The 16,237-nt window shown below is 47.0% G+C and overlaps 1 protein-coding gene across 3 annotated transcripts in view; it reads right to left on the bottom strand.

Annotated features, from left to right (window-relative positions):
* Positions 1-8,917: 8,917 nt before the first annotated feature.
* The window catches only part of LOC131678013 (proton channel OtopLc), a 57,808-nt gene continuing 50,488 nt past the window's right edge, over positions 8,918-16,237 (bottom strand). For 2 of the 3 annotated variants that reach the window (XM_058958140.1, XM_058958149.1), the window contains 5 exons: positions 15,903-16,008; positions 15,643-15,837; positions 15,408-15,568; positions 15,179-15,344; positions 8,919-15,125 (listed from right to left, as the gene is read on the bottom strand). In XM_058958140.1, the coding sequence (XP_058814123.1) occupies positions 14,161-15,125; positions 15,179-15,344; positions 15,408-15,568; positions 15,643-15,837; positions 15,903-16,008 (1,593 nt within the window). In that variant the 3' untranslated portion in view covers positions 8,919-14,160. Of the gene's footprint in view, positions 15,126-15,178; positions 15,345-15,407; positions 15,569-15,642; positions 15,838-15,902; positions 16,009-16,237 lie in introns of all 3 variants that reach the window. The other variant, XM_058958159.1, reaches the window with a different exon arrangement.

The raw sequence follows: 16,237 nt of genomic DNA, 5'->3' as shown, positions 1-16,237 counted from the left end.
AGTGTGGTACACTTGATGAAAGTCGACTAGATTGATCCGTAATGTTGAGCAACTGAAACTCCAAACGTAGTAAGCTGTATTATCGTGTCACATGAGGCCCCACTATGTAGTCACTCACCTTAGATACAGAGCATCTGTTCTCTCTGTTAGGAGTGACTCGACACAGTGTCTGTCTCGGAATGGGTGGCTGTAGGAGATATACGGTGCCTTGTCAGCCCCATGCATGATGGTAGCCCGATCACGAGACTAGGTATCGCAGCCCTGGTGAGTCGGTATACCAAATCTTCTAGCAACAAGCCCGAAAAATGTAAATATAAAACCAGGATGGCCCAATCGGAAAATGTGTGGTAATGTTTAATTGATCCTGTTGCTCCGGCAAAATTGCGCGATTTATTTATCACATCACAATCGTTAAATCTGAGTGATTGATGTCTTCGGAGGAATTTGTAAACATTACAGACCTTTTCATATAGGGTTGTGATTTTAATGACTAATCTCCCTAAAAGCGAGTTATACTTACGATTATACATTCACAAAGTTTGTATGATCAAAATGATCAACTTTCTATAGATCAGAATTCGTGGTCTCGTGTATTCGGCATTTGTTTGAGTGTGACCGGAATTAGTTAGCGGTGATTTCAATTTTTATTCATTATCGCTTTGTTTTAGGTAGATTACGCAGTATAAAAAAAACGGTGCGTTGGTGACAACATTTATTAGTTTGATCATGGCTTGTTGCATTGTTTTTGTTTTAATAGACAAAAATATGTGACGCGGAAAACCCGGTATGTATGAGGGGTAGGCCGTACACTAAAAAATAAGCAATCGAATGCAAATTACTTCCAGGATCCTTATGGGATGTGCTGAATGTCTTTTCCATTAATCTGTATATTATCCGACATTTCATTCATTTTCTCTTACATTCATAAAACTTCAGCATTTTGAGTTCGACGCGTACTTCATATCCAAAAGCAACGTTTTAGAACTCCTCAGGCGATTAGCCATGAAATTGAAGAAATACACAAGGGTTCTCTCTCTTACTTTCCAAAAATAAAAATATTTGATGACAATTTTTGTACTGTTAATAGTACCGCAAACTTGTCCCGCGTGCATCTCCGCCAACTTACCCCACCTGCATATTTTATAGAAAAGTTTTATGTAAACATCTTTTGCTTGTGGGTAGGTGTAATAACTTTTAAGATATTGAAAGATCTTTTCACACACTGTCGATAAATAGAATCATTCGTGAAAAAGATTGAAAATCACCTTAAATAACACAAAATGTTTCAAAATAAGAAAATTTACTGAGTAGTAGAAGTACTCGAAAAACAATATCGAAAACAACTTCTACAACACAAAATGTTATTCATCAAGAGCACATTATATTTGGAAGGCCCACAAAAGACTTTTTTAAATACCCAATACAGTGAAGACCTGTTTTTATCAGCCCCTTGGCGAATTTTAAGCTGATAAAATAGGGACATATATTTTTCTGTCTTTTTAATAAACCGAAGGTCTTAAAATATTCTTCTTTCGTTCTTTTTTGATTATTTACTTTAAGTTCCCCTTAAGGAGGTCTGATAGTGCAAAATTCAAAAAAAAAATGATATTTTTATTTTTGCATTTTTCGGATCTCTAAGATAATAAATATATGACCAAGAAAGGATTTTCTCGAATTCAACTTGGTTCGTCTGCTAGAGCCCATAAAACTACCAACTATCAGTTTTCATATGAAGCTGATAACATCGGGTCAAGAAGTTGATAAAATCGGGAGTAGATAAAATCGCGGGCTGATAAAATCGGATGCTGACAAAATCGGGTTTTGCGCTGCATACAAACACAAATGCCCTGAATACAGTGAAATGTTCGTGTTTGAGCGAAACGAAAACTCGCGTCGAGTGCCCCTATTGTTGCCCGGCCATTTGACTCAATGCATTAAACAAAGATGGCAGACTTTGCTCAAACTAACGGCTTTACATGGGCATGGTGATAATAGAAATATGGCGAAATTCTATTCGTAATATTGAACGATTTTTAATCTCGTGGCGTCTAAACACATCTGCAAACTTGGGTTTATCTACGAGAGTCATAAATTTACGGATCTATTGGAGAACAGTGTAGTTATAGCAATTCAAATTAGCGTTACAACTAATTTTGCTGCTTGGGGCTTCGCGTAACTGTTTTGGGCTTAGGGTTAGGATTTTTTTTAGTGTAGGGAAAACAATGATGATTTTTAAAAAGCTGTAATAACTTTCTGATTCACTGTTTTGATCTGAATTTTGTGGAATAATGTCCTTGAACATGGGAGGAATGCACATGAGTTAGCGTTCGCTATTATTTTATGCTATTTTGATGAATTTTGAACCATTCTGGCGAAAATTAAATCTAATTTTGGAACGTTTTCGAACTTCGTCCCTGGCTAGATCTCAAATGACTTTCTGTTTTGTTTGTTCACCTTTGTTTCGTTTCCAGATAATTGTCTTTTCTTTCTGGAGTCCCGCATCCTTAAGAAAGGACAGTAGCACTTCCTCTCGGACGGGGCTGTTGGCGAGGATCTCTCTGAAGGAGTGCGGTAGAATATTCATTTTCATTTATTTAGTTCAACATCAATTTCATGATAACAATGAATCGACAATTTGCCTTCACAATACTCGATTTGTAGCTGCAGCTCTCCAACGTCGGTTACGCCCAACACTCGCCAAATCACGTTCCACCTGGTCCGCCCATCGTGCTCTCTGCGCTCCTCGCCTTCTTGTGCCAACCGGATCATTAGCGAACACCATCTTTGCAGGATTGTTGGCCGGCATTCTTGCAACATGCCCTGCCCACCGTATCCTTTTAGCTTTGGCCACCTTTTGGATACTGGGTTGGTCATAGAGTGCAGCGAGCTCGTGGTTCATCCTTCGCCGCCACACACCGTTCTCCTAACTCCGCTAGCGAATGACGGATCCCAATAGTAGCATGTCTGTAATAACATACGTACATGGAACTATTGAGATCCAGAGCTACAGGTCCAAAGCCCTGGTAAAGGAGGATGGTTGTGATGATCCGGGCCGAGATCACCACGTAAAGCAAGGTAGGGCATAACCCCAATTCCAAGGCGTGAAGCGACCCGTGCCGAGGGATGAGTGATCGAGGGGGTGAAAAAGATGCTCGATCGTTAACGGAGCCTGTGGGGTACCTGGGCAACCCCCACAGTAAGCGTCCCTTACCACGCTAATGCGGAGCTCTGGCGTGGCGGACATATATTTCTCGCGCTACTCGTGGGACTATACATGGAGGCAAATAAAAATAAAAATAAACAGACGGAGGTTCCAAACCCCTTCGCAAGAGGTGGTTTGGCGAGGTCTCCCCCCCGTGGGGAGAGTAGTGGAACGATGAGTGCTGTACTCGAAAGCACCAGTGACCCCCCAGCAGCGGTAGGCAATACCCCTACCAATGCATCGGAGGGGCCAATAGCTGCGATGCGCAAAGTAGCGAAGCAACTCGATGCTATAATCGACTTCGCTAGCGCAAAGCAGAACATAGCCAAGGAGTTGAAGCTGAGCCTTCTGGAGCTCCGGAAAGCTGTTCGTGTCGCAAGACAGGAACAGCAGGCATATGTTGAGAGGGTAGAATGTCGGGAGAGGCCCGACAGAGAAACCCAGACAGTGGCCTCCAATAGGGAGGAAAGAGAGAAGGTCAATAGAGGTTCACAGACAGTGGCCTTTACCTTCTACGGAGCAGCCACGTCGATCGGAGCGGCGACCGAGTTCCCCTCGAAGGGAAAAGGAAAGGGCAATCGCAAGACGGCATCGAATGCGAAGCGCCCTAGGAAGTCGCCAGGAGAGGGTGCCAAAACCGACACCAATCGGCGTGCAACCGTCAAGGTCAAACGCCGCCTGGGTGAGGTAAGCGAGGGCGAGAGTGACCTCGCTGTGGAGAGCGATGGTACCAGCAACCCGGCACGACCGGGGCAGGGGGGCTCAAACCCCTGGACGCTGGTTACCAAGAAAAAGCCGGCACCGAAACCGGAGGTACCGCGGCCTGCGAGGAAGGCCAAGGACAGAGGCGAAGCCTTGTGGTTAAAAACCGACAAGGACAAATACGCCGATGTCCTTAAATCGATGAAGGCGGCCGAAAGCCTCTCGGCCCTTGGGCAGGATGTGCGTAGCGTAAGACGCACCAACACGGGAGAGATGCTCCTGGTGCTGAAGCGAGGCGCACAATCAAGTGCAATATATAAGGCCTTGGCTCAAGAGGTCCTTGGCGAGGGCGCCCAAATCAGGTCGCTAGGTGCGGAAACAACTCTCCAGTGCAAGCACTTGGACGAGTTCACGACCGCAGAAGACGTCGTCGCAGCCGTCAAGGAGCAATGCGGCGTTACAATCGAGCGGGCCTCTGTGCGATTGAGGGACGGACCCTCTGGCACCCAAGTAGCCTACCTCAGGCTACTGAATGCGGATGCCAAAAAGGTAACCGAGAAAGGGAAGCTGAAGATCGGCTGGTCGGTATGCCCTATTAGTATACCCCAGCCGCCTTCAGTGGACAGGTGCTATCGGTGCCTAGAATCCGGCCATAAAGCTTACGAATGCAAAGGCTTAGACAGGAGCAAGCTATGTCGTCGATGCGGCGAGGAGGGGCATAAAGAGCGGGGGTGCACTAAGGCATATAAGTGCCTTATCTGCACCTCCAAGAAGCAAGCCCATAAACATGCTATCGGCGGACCTTCGTGTCCCTTCGGCGAGTTAAATAAGAAGAAGCCGTGAGAGTCACACAGCTAAATCTTAACCATTGTGCAGCAGCCCAACAGCTGCTGTGGCAGTCGGTCTCGGAGTCGAGGACAGATGTCGCCCTCTTATCAGACCCGTACAGCATCCCTGCCGGCAACAGCAATTGGGTGTCGGACGGGTCTGGAATGGTGGCAATCTGTACAACGGGAAGGTTCCCGGTTCAAGAGGTAATACACCCCTCCGCCGAGGGTGTGGCGATTGCCAAGATCAATGGTGTGTTCTATTGCAGCTGCTACGCCCCACCAAGGTGGCCAATAGAACAGTTCTACCAGATGATCGACAGGCTCTCGTCGGACCTCGTGGGCCGGAAACCGGTAGTAATAGCGGGAGACTTCAACGCTTGGGCAGTGGAGTGGGGCAGCCGCTGTACAAATAGCAGGGGTCAAGCGCTAATGGAAGCGTTTGCGAAACTCGATACTGTGCTAGCTAATGATGGCTCCGCTAGTACATTCCGTAGAAACGGAGTGGAGGCGTGGATTGATTTGACCTTTGCCAGCCCGAGTCTGGCTCCAGGCATGGAATGGAGGGTAGACGAAGGCTACACCCATAGTGATCATTTGGCAATCCGCTTTAAGATCAACTATGGTGTGCAGCATCCGAGGGCGGGAGATCCCTGTCAGGTACGCGGGTGGAAGTCCAATCACTTCGACAGCGAAGCTTTCACCGCGGCCCTGGGACTGGAGGCCAACACCGACAGTCTAAGCGGGGATGCGCTGGTAGCTGTTCTATCACGCGCGTGCGACGCCACTATGCCGAGAAAAACACTGCCAAGAAACGGTAGATGCCCGGTATACTGGTGGAGTGCCGAGATTGCAGCTCTACGGTCAGCCTGTCTCAGAGCTAGACGTAGGATGCAAAGAGCTCGCACCGAGGATGCAAGAGAGAACCGCCGTGAAGTGTTTCGAGCTGCGAAATTAGCCCTTAACAAGGCTATTAAAAGCAGCAAGAGAGCGTGTTTCGACAACCTGTGTGAGAGTGCCAACGCGAATCCGTGGGGTGACGCCTACCGGATTGTGATGGCCAAGACCAAAGGGGGCTCCTCACCCCCAGAACGGTCTCCGGACCGGTTGGCAACGATTATCGAAGTACTCTTCCCGTCTCGAGCCACAAGCCCCTGGCCACCTGCACTACGAGACAGTGTATCGATTTTGTTGGCTATTTTCGGCAAATTTGAGACTAAGAGAAACGAAAGCAATGAAATTGAAAGACGGATAGGTATTCTAGAGCGAATCAGTTATAAACTTAGGACGGAAAACTAGAACTAGGCAGGCTCATATGGGCATGATCGAAAGGAAATGTGAAGAATTTTTTGCCTTCTGCATAGTAGGAGTTGGGCGTTCCACCCAAGTCTACCGCATGGTCTATGGTAGAACATAACTCATCATCATGTTTTACCGCCGGCGTCGGCCAACAAAATCGATACAGTAGAACCTTGCGGCAATTAAAACATAGTAACACTACGAGACAGTGCGGGCACGGTCGAAATGGTGGCTCCAGTGACGAACGAAGAACTACTCGCAGTGGCTAAATCCCTAGCAATGAACAAAGCTCCAGGGCCGGATGGAGTTCCGAACAACGCTCTCAAGGCAGCGATCATAGCGAACCCGAACATGTTCAGGCTAGCTATGCAGAGATGTCTTGACGAGTGCCGTTTCCCCGATAGATGGAAAAGGCAGAAACTGGTGCTGTTGTCGAAGCCCGGGAAGCCGCCAGGCGACCCATCGGCGTACAGACCAATCTGCCTGATAGACACGACTGGCAAACTGCTTGAGAGGATCATCCTCAACAGGCTCACCCCGTACGCGGAAGGTACGGACGGTCTGTCAAGCAACCAGTTTGGCTTTCGGAAGGGTAAGTCCACAGTGGACGCTCTCAACTCAGTGATAAATACTGCCGAGATAGCGATCCAACGGAAAAGGCGAGGTATTCGATACTGTGCGTTAGTGACACTTGACGTGAAGAATGCATTCAACAGCGCAAGCTGGGATGCCATCGCGCTCTCGTTACACCGGCTTAGCCTACCGGTGGGTCTGTACCGGATCCTGGAAAGTTACTTCCAAAACCGCGTACTGCTATACGAGACCGATGCCGGTCAGAAAAGGGTTCCGATTACCGCCGGAGTCCCGCAGGGCTCGATCCTAGGCCCGGTGCTATGGAACCTCATGTATGACGGGGTTCTGAGACTGAAGTTCCCTCCTGGGGTCAAGATCGTCGGCTTTGCCGACGACGTAACCTTGGAGGTCTACGGGGAGTCAATTCCTGAGGTAGAACAAACCGCAGAACACGCGATTAGCACGGTGGAGGAATGGATAAGCGCGAGAGGCCTGGAGCTCGCTCATCATAAGACGGAGGTAGTTATCGTCAACAACCGCAAGTCGGCACAACATGCAGTTATCCATGTGGGAGAAGTCGCGATCACTTCACAGCGAAGTCTGAAGTCTCTCGGAGTCATTATAGACGACAAGCTGACCTTCGGCAGCCATGTCGACTATACGTGCAAGAGAGCGTCGACTGCTGTTGCGGCACTATCGAGAATGATGTCCAACAGCTCAAAGGTGTGCGCCAGTAGACGTAGATTACTGGCAGGCGTTGCCGTATCTATCCTCAGGTACGGCGGCCCGTCATGGTCAAGAGCACTGAGGGTAACCAGTTACCTACAGAAACTGGAGAGCACCTATCGCGTGATGTGCCTCAGAGTGATATCTGCCTACCGCACGGTATCACACGATGCATCCTGCGTGATAGCGAGCATGATGCCAGTCGGGCTGGTCATTCGGGAAGATGAGGAGTGCTTTGAGCTACGTGGAAATAGGGGAGCCCGCGAGCGCACCAGGGTGACCTCGGTCGCCAGATGGCAGCGTGAGTGGGACAACTCCTCGAAAGGTAGGTGGACCCACCGGCTGATACCTAGCATATCGAGCTGGGTGGGAAGACCCCATGGGGAAGTTCACTTCCACCTGACACAATTCCTGTCAGGCCATGGCTGTTTCCGTCAGTACCTCCACAGGTTCGGACACGCGGAGGTCCCAGTCTGCCCGGACTGCCCAGGTGTAGATGAAACTGCCGAGCACATACTGTTCGTATGTCATCGGTTCGACGTCGAAAGAAGAGCAATGCTTGACGTCTGTGGCTGGGACACAACCCCGGATACCCTTATTCAGCGGATGTGTCAAACGGTGGAGAAGTGGAACGCAGTCTCGGCTGCTACCATCCAGATTGCCAGTAGGCTACAGGTAATCTGGCGAACCGAGCAACAGACGGCGGGCACGGCTAACTAGTGATTGGTTAGTTGGAGCGAAAAAGGCCAAGCGCAAAATAAGAGAGTGAATGGTCTGTTCATGCCGAGGTAGGTTGGCGCAGCGAATGGCAACCGCGTAAGGGGTAAACCCAGCCACCCCGAAGCAAGACAGAAGAGTGAGTGTATAGGCGTATAAGTGGACTGCCTCATGCCAAGACGGGAGGGTCGTAGCATAGTATGTTGGAACTAAGCTATCGATGCCTCATGGCGTGGCAGAGGAGTGAAAGGGTGAGCATCCAAGTCAGTCTCACACTGCATGTTAAGGGTGAGCATAAAAGTCAGCCTTACAGGTTGGTAGAGGCTAGCACAAAAGTCAGCCTAGCAAGGAATGAAAAAGGTGAGCACAAAAGTCAGCCTCGCATGGTATGTCAGAAGTGGGGCCTAAGAAAAATGTCCCACATGGGATGCCAGAGGGAGTGACAAAGGTACAATAGAGTGGCACGATTGAGAGTGAATCAGGTGATAGGGTGAGCACCCAAGTCAGCCTCACATGGATGGGTAGGGCGAGCACAAAAGTAAGCCTAGCAAGGAATGAGTAAGGTGAGCACACAAGTCAGCCTCGCATGGAACGCAAAAGGTGAGCACAAAAGTCAGCCTCATGTGGGAGTGTTTGAGAGTGAATCAAAGTGTGATTGAGAGAGCACCCAAGTAAGCCTCATACAGGATGTATGATCGCGCGAGTGAGAGTGAATGAGTACATTCAGTACAGCCATCCCCCCAGAAGTAATACCGAGAGGTAGTTCCTGGGAGGAATGATGGCGGAGCCCAATGGAGTTTAGTCGGTATTAATGGCTGGTCACCATTTGAGTCCGACACGCCCCCAGTGCACCCCGTGTGGTAGATTGGACCCTACCGTTAGCACGTGTACTGGGCTAGGACATAAAGGTCTTCTCCATTGTAAAAAAAAAAAAAAAAACACACCGTTCTCCTGCACACCGCCGAAGATTGTCCTTAGCACCCGTCGCTCGAAAACTCCTAGCGCTTGCAGGTCCTCCTCGAGCGTGGTCCAAGTCTCGTGCCCGTAGAGAACCACCGGTCTTATAAGCGTTTTGTACATGGTGCATTTGGTGGTGGGGTGAATCTTTCTTGACCGCAGTTTCTTCTGGAGCCACTGATCCACTGATTATGCGTCTTCGGATTTCACGGCTCACGTCAGCCGTAAATAAGATTCCTAGGTAGACGCGGTAGAATATAATGGTGCCGGATGTTGCCGAACTCCGGACAGTTCACTAAAATATGTTCCGCCGTGGTTCGAGCCGCGCATGTAACACATGTTAGTGGAGGGACACGCGATATGGTGTCGGCATGGGAGACTTTCGTATGCCCAACTCTGAGCCGCGACAGTACTCGATGTTCTATTGTATCGGTATGATCTGTCCAGCGGCCTAGCGAACCTTTGATGCGATGCAGGTGCCCGGCATTACTGTGCCAATGACACACGAAAGTTTCAGCTATCTTTGACTCAACTTGTCTAAAATATCTACTGCTGGGACCTCCCTCTGGTCGTAAATCGGTCAGCCCTTTCGTTTCCGTCAATGCTGCAGTGACTGGGGACCCAGGAAATTGTTGTCAGTGCGTCAAACTCGGCCTCAATGGCCTGTATGAAGGGATGGCGAGATTTTTCCAACTCAATCTCCTGGTTTCTGGACCATGGCGAATGCGACAGCTGACGTCTAAAGAGCCCTTACTCTATTCCACTTTCTCCTATTCCGACCTCATCTCCAATCTTAGAGCCATCGGTGAAAATCCGAACGTGAACCCTATACCTGATGGCCATCAGTCGATTATATTTGGCTCTGACTTCACTATCAGCAGCGCCAGCCTTCAGTTTAGCAGACTTGTGTCCAGGTTGGGTCCGAGGGCGTGCCAGGTTCGGTCACGAATTCGGTGTAAGCGGGCGGTTGATGATAAAACTACGTCTGTGCATTCCGGATGAATCTCATTAGCTGTCTGTAGCGGAAAGCAGTCCTCTCCGGCTATACGTTCTAGAAATCCCAATGCTCTTCTAGCGATGGTGAGTGCAGTCGCGCAACGAAAAGGGAGAATCCCGGTTTCCATGCAGGCTGCTTCAGCAGGTGTGCTGGGTAACAGGTCAGAGACAGCGTTAATTGTTCCGTGGAGGACTGAAAAGGTCGACGAACCCTTCCGTGTTGCAGGACGTCAGTTCAACCCCGTAGAATATCTTGCTGTGGACTAGCGCCTGGCTAATGTTCAATGGAAGCGTGGCGCGAAAGTGAGCCAACGGTCCATGGTTATCCCCAGGATCTTCTGTTCCTTACGGCAGGGAACGACCGCCCCGTCCAGCAGGATCGGCCTATCTGTTGCAATATGATTTGCGTTGCAGCAGTGTGTAATCACGCTTTTGGCAGGTGCCATGTCAGCTCATCGCGCTTGCGGTGGCTTGAAATTTACGACGAGTTCGTCCGATGGTCCTTCCTATAACGACCAACACGATGTTGTCGGCCTAAACTAAAACTTATTTTTATGCCGGCAGGCTGGCGAACGAAGAGTTTAGGAAGTGGCTCACTGTACCGAGATCCCCCAGTTGGTTAACTCTAGCCAACTGGCATGGCGGCCGTCGGCTGCGGACTGGCGTACCACCTCTCGGAAGCTGGCGAGGTAGGCTCCGGTTCCTACCCCACGACGAAACGTGAACAGCCGATGATCCAGGAGTTTGCGCTCCTCTAGTAGGATCATCAACCGTCTGTTGACTATTAGCTCCATCGCCTTGCCAAAGCAGGGGAGTAACTCAATTGGGCGGAAATCATCCGGTGTTCTGTTCACCTGACATCACTTTAGGATAGGGATTACTAGCGCTTTCTTCCATGAAGCGGGCATCGGTTCACCGCTCTTGCCGGAGAATGTCGAGATAGAGGATAACTAACGTGTTGCAATCCGTCAGATTTACCGCATACCGATTCTAATACCATATAATATTCACTTCTGGTGAAAGGCAGGATGTATACTTGACCTGAATCAGGTTCGAAACGAATGGGCCCGCTCTCAATCCTTTGCTTGATTCGTAGGAACTCAGCTGGGAGGGCGGTGACTGAAGACAGGAACGCAAAGTGCTTTCTTAGTTCGTTACCGACGGTCGATCGTTGTGCTCCAGTTAATGGCAATGGTATAACCACTGTGCAACCGGAGGAGGAGACCGGAGATACATCTTATTAAAAGCTGGTCCAACTGGTATTTTTGCAACTTATCTCGCTTTTCTGGTCTCGTTTCTGGCCATTCTGAAATCATCAGCTTTGTCATTGAGAACGACGGCGTTGTTGTTTTTGACTACTGCGGCGATGTCGTTTCCTGTTATATTGCAGAAATGTGAGCCCAACATCGTGTGGTGCCTATTTACATCTAACATAATGAGGAATGGGATCTTAACTCTTGGTCGATGATCCGCTGAAGTTTGCAGCCCATATTCCGAGTGAGTTCCGCGGGAATACATAGGGATATGACGGTACACTGAACTGAATATTCGACCCTCCGGACGGCAGCTATTAGTTCGGCATTCAAAGATCGGTTGGGATGGTATATCAACCCGAAAGGTCAGACCAACCATCCGGTTGTTATCGCCGCTAGCGGCGTCCCTCGAATACCAGTGTCCAAACAACGATGTCTGTAACGCCAGACAGATGAACTGAGTCTTAGAAATCGTCCTTTGCAGGTCGTCGAGGCATCCTCGCAGGCCATGTGTGATCTACTGAACGACCAGTAGACTGCCCAGAAAAATAATTAATTTTCGAATTCGCAATCGGCCCACCTCTGAGTCGACTCCTAGTCCCACCAGAAGTACTTGCATCAAATTTGAAGCAAATCGGTCAAGTCCAGGAACCGGACCAACGTGCCTGAATTTTATTTGGGATTTTTGAGCAATTTGCATGGAAATAAACCCACTAGCTCATATTTTCGCCGCTAGGTGGCACTGCATGCATCGTTTTATCATTGTAAGTGAAAATAAGAAAAATAATTTAATTGTCTACAACTTTGTCGAAGAGTGCTAGTCAATCCGGCTTTGTTAAAGAAGTTATTAAACTTTTAGCGAAGCGATGTCAGAGTCAGTTTTACATGTGGCCTAGCAGTGCTTGGTTGTGTATCAGTACGCGATTCCCACGAACTATAAATTTTTGTTCAATAATCACGTATTAGGAACAAAACAAATATTAATTTCACCTAATTGTTTTCGCTAACGATTTCGATGACGCCCGCTACTACAATGTTTACACTCTAATGAGCTAGTCTAGTATATGTAAGCCGTGGTCGTGACAATAACCAAGTGGTTGCTTACTGACGGCTTTTAGTTGTAGACGGTTCCTTTTGGCCGAGGACGAGCACTTCAATCTAGAGTGCAATAAAAAGGAAAAACAAAACTGTTACGTCAATTCTTGCCGTGGTGGTGCATCGTGATGAATGAATCACAAAATTATAGAGCTCCGGAAAAATATCGTAGCAAATAACTTTAGGTTTTTCCATATCAATAAAGTATTCGCGAGGCTGAATATTTATTAAACAAGTAAAATTGGGCTTTAGCTTATGAAAGTAACCTTTCTTCAGATTCATCATATTTGACACTCAGTACTGATAAATTTCAACAGATTGACTCAGGCAAAAATGTATTACATGGCGACTTCATTGTTACACGCACGTCGTCGTCGGATTTTGTGGGAACCAAGCGCAAAAACAGGTCCTAGTCTCAGTATTGGATATAGGCTTTCGCATCTAAATTTTACTTGCCTTTTCGATTTGATGCCATCTGCATCCTTTAAAGTAATCGTACAAGACGTTTTACGGATTTTGTGGATAAACAGACTTGTCATCTTCGGTTTATTAGTGGCCCGCTGGATATGTGCCCTTGGCGCTTGAATTCCTTAAATTCTTGAACATGAATAATAAGGGTTATTCAATTGCAAATTCAATAACTACTCCTTTTTATGTTGCCGGACAACACATATTTTAGACATTTCCTTCCTATTGTCGTTTTCGTAAAATTTTGCTCGACGAACCCTTCATTAAATTTTGGCGCCCCTCTCAAAGTAGAATCCAGGCAACGGACCTGAAAAAAATGCTATTCTCAATAGAATGCCACAACATGGTGACAAAACGGGTTCGTGGGTTTTATTATTAAACCTACACGAATTGTTTAACAATTTAGTTTTATCGATTACCTCGAACGCTCAATTAAATAAAAATGATTACTTTAGTTCGGTCTATGTGATCACGTAATTTGTTGTATATATTAGTTTCTTTTAATTCGTATTCCGGAAAATGTCGAATCCCAATTCTGAAGGTATTACTGCTTATGTTTATGCTTCACGGTTTTTCCAGCCTACAACAACAACGAACGAAACACACGTAGTTTCGAAATGTCCCTCAATCAGGATAGCCTGGTTCGCAGGCATTTTCAATATATTTTCGTTTTTAAAATTCCTATTTAAAAGATGTAAAACTTCCGATTAAAAAAGTGTATTCGACCTCTGCTACTGTAAAAACTAGTGGTTCGAACTTGTTTCCTTTCCGGTGGGCTATTGTAAATTTAGGATGCTTCTATTGATGGTTCTGGTTTCTTACCTTCTACTTGGTACGTTTGGACAGTGTAGTTACTATTGATTGGAACGTTCTATCATTATCATATGAGCATTTCAAGATCCCTTCGTCTTTCAAAGGTACAATTTTAATAAGTTGATTATTTTTTTTAGTCGACAGTTCATTAATCTCAAATATTTGCCTTTTGATTATATCGTTTAACATTGTCTATAGGACTTTTTCTTCTTCTTCATCTTGGTAGGATAAACATTAATAGATCCAGTCTACGGTCATGGAACGAGTACAGTTATTACGAGTATAGAAGAGTTACGAAGTAATTTAGAACTGGATTAGTGAGTGTATGTGTGGGGGTCAAAGAGGGCGAGAGAGGAGACTTGCTGTTTGAGCGATAGTGTTGAGCAGGTATTTCTTGCTTATCAAAATGTGTAACGAACGAGTATGTATGCGGTTTCATGTCCCGGGTAAGTGCTCAGCACCACTCCTAATCACATCGAATGGGTTTTGGCATTTGTGGATATGCGGTTGGAAATGCTTATTCTGGATCACATTACATGTAAGCCGGTTTCATTTTGTATGCCCGCTTCCAAATTTCGCATAGACACACGGTGCTGTGGAACCGGTAGAAGATGGCCAGCGGCATGGATACGTGCGTTATGATAGTCCACGCCCAGAGGCCGTAGAAATGCAGCTGTATTGGATGCGATTCTGCACGGGACTTTTCCAGCGTATTGATAGCCCACATGGCTAGGTTGCTGACGAGCAGGAAGGTAACGATTTCCCGGCCGGGTTTTTTTCGTATGTGTTCCTGTGTGGCTGCCGATCTTCGACTGGCATCCAGAATGAACATCGTTTGGCACGCCGTTTCAACGAGGGAAGCTAGTGCGGTGATAAGGACAAGAACAGTGTCCCTACGCATCATAAACTGGCCACCGATAACGGTGAAGGTGCTGTACAGAAACGAACCGGTTTGCCCACCCACCAGTAAAATGTCATCCAGACTGAAGCTTCGGAAGGCATCATATTGCATGTGTCGAACCTGAATCATTCCAATCAGGGTTGCGGCGGTTGTCGTTCCATACAGCGTCAGCTCACATATGTTTACTTCCGTGACGGCCAGGCTGACAAACTCTGGTCTTGAGATCAATACGAAGAACAGTATTAGTGAGATGATCGTCAGCACCAGGATCAGAATGCCGATGAACAATCCTTTGTGAGCTCCAGCACAGTCCACCGAGTAGTGGTGTGGAGATCGTTTCATTGGAAGTAGGTTTTCATGGCGTTGAACCGGATCCATTTGAGGTCGGCTTATGCTACGCCACATGACATACAATATGGCAGCACAAATAAGGGAGTATTCGATCGTACATGGAAACAGGAACGGAGAAGCATCCTGGACAAGCGTTCCGATTATGTTAGACCGTCTGCATTCGAATATGTTGTGTGGACCTTTAAGCCCTCGGGCGACTCTCAGGTGAGCAATCGTTTCTACTGGATGCGGTATCAGCTTATTTCCTAGAAAGAAATTTTATAGTACTACTCCCGTTGACATGATTTCATTTGTATACCTAATCTGTGCGATATCCGAAGGGTTCGATTTTCCGGGTTGTAAAACGTCAAAATCTCATGCTTCGTTTCCTGAATCAGTACCGAGAACCACACCGACAGGTTGGTCCCAATCATGTGCATCAGCCCGAATCGAGCCAAAATTTTGTGACGGTAGACTTTGATTTGCTGTAAGAAAAAACAAAACACGTTATAGTAAATCATAGCTTATTCTTTAAATGCGAATTATACCTCGTTGTTAAGAAATATAAAATACATCTGAATGAAGATGAAGGCCATTCGGGTAGCCGGGGTCAGTGCCAACAACACATTGTGGCACTTGGTGTCTCGTTCCAGCTCGAAGTACTGACCGAATTCCAATCCCGAGTAGATCATGCTTCCAATGCCAAATGCTGAAATATGACAATTCTCATTCGAACCGTTCTAACAAAATACATCTGTTACCAGATGAAGTGATTCAACCTACCGACGGCACCCATTCGCAGATAGAAACTGCCAAAGTGCTGAATCCGGGTGGTGGACATTGCATTCGATAGGGACATTCGTCGCATTGGAATCATCACCTTTGGTTCGGAACTTGCAGTATCTGCTTCGCTATCGGACCGCTCTCCACTGTCCGTCGATGTGCTACTACGGCGTGCCACCTTTTTGCTAGATGATACTGAAGGCAAAAGGAGTACGATCGATGTTAGTTTGTTGGTCAAATTGTTTCACAAAATTACGTACGTTTAACCGGCGAGGCTACCGGAGTTTTCGGCCGTCCCCAGAGTAGTGTGGTGTACATGAAAAATAGAAACACCATACTACCGATGTAAAGGTACAGATAGAAACCCTGCAGAGAAGAAAAGGCATTGTGAGAAACTGACTTATATGTTCGATTTTTGTTTTCATTTCAGTAATTTAAAAAAATTGGCTGGGATGGTTTAAAAACGGGATATATTTGGTCTTGGGTTTCGCCGTTTGAAAATCTCCTAATTATTTTTTCAATCACTCTATTTGAAAGCGGTGGTCTTTAAATCGTTAAATGACTCGTCAACGAATATGACAAACCATATTTGAAT

The sequence above is a fragment of the Topomyia yanbarensis genome, chromosome 1 (assembly GCF_030247195.1).
Source record: "Topomyia yanbarensis strain Yona2022 chromosome 1, ASM3024719v1, whole genome shotgun sequence".
NCBI classification, from domain to species: Eukaryota; Metazoa; Arthropoda; class Insecta; order Diptera; family Culicidae; genus Topomyia; species Topomyia yanbarensis.
This window is presented reverse-complemented; position numbering and strand designations above follow the sequence as displayed.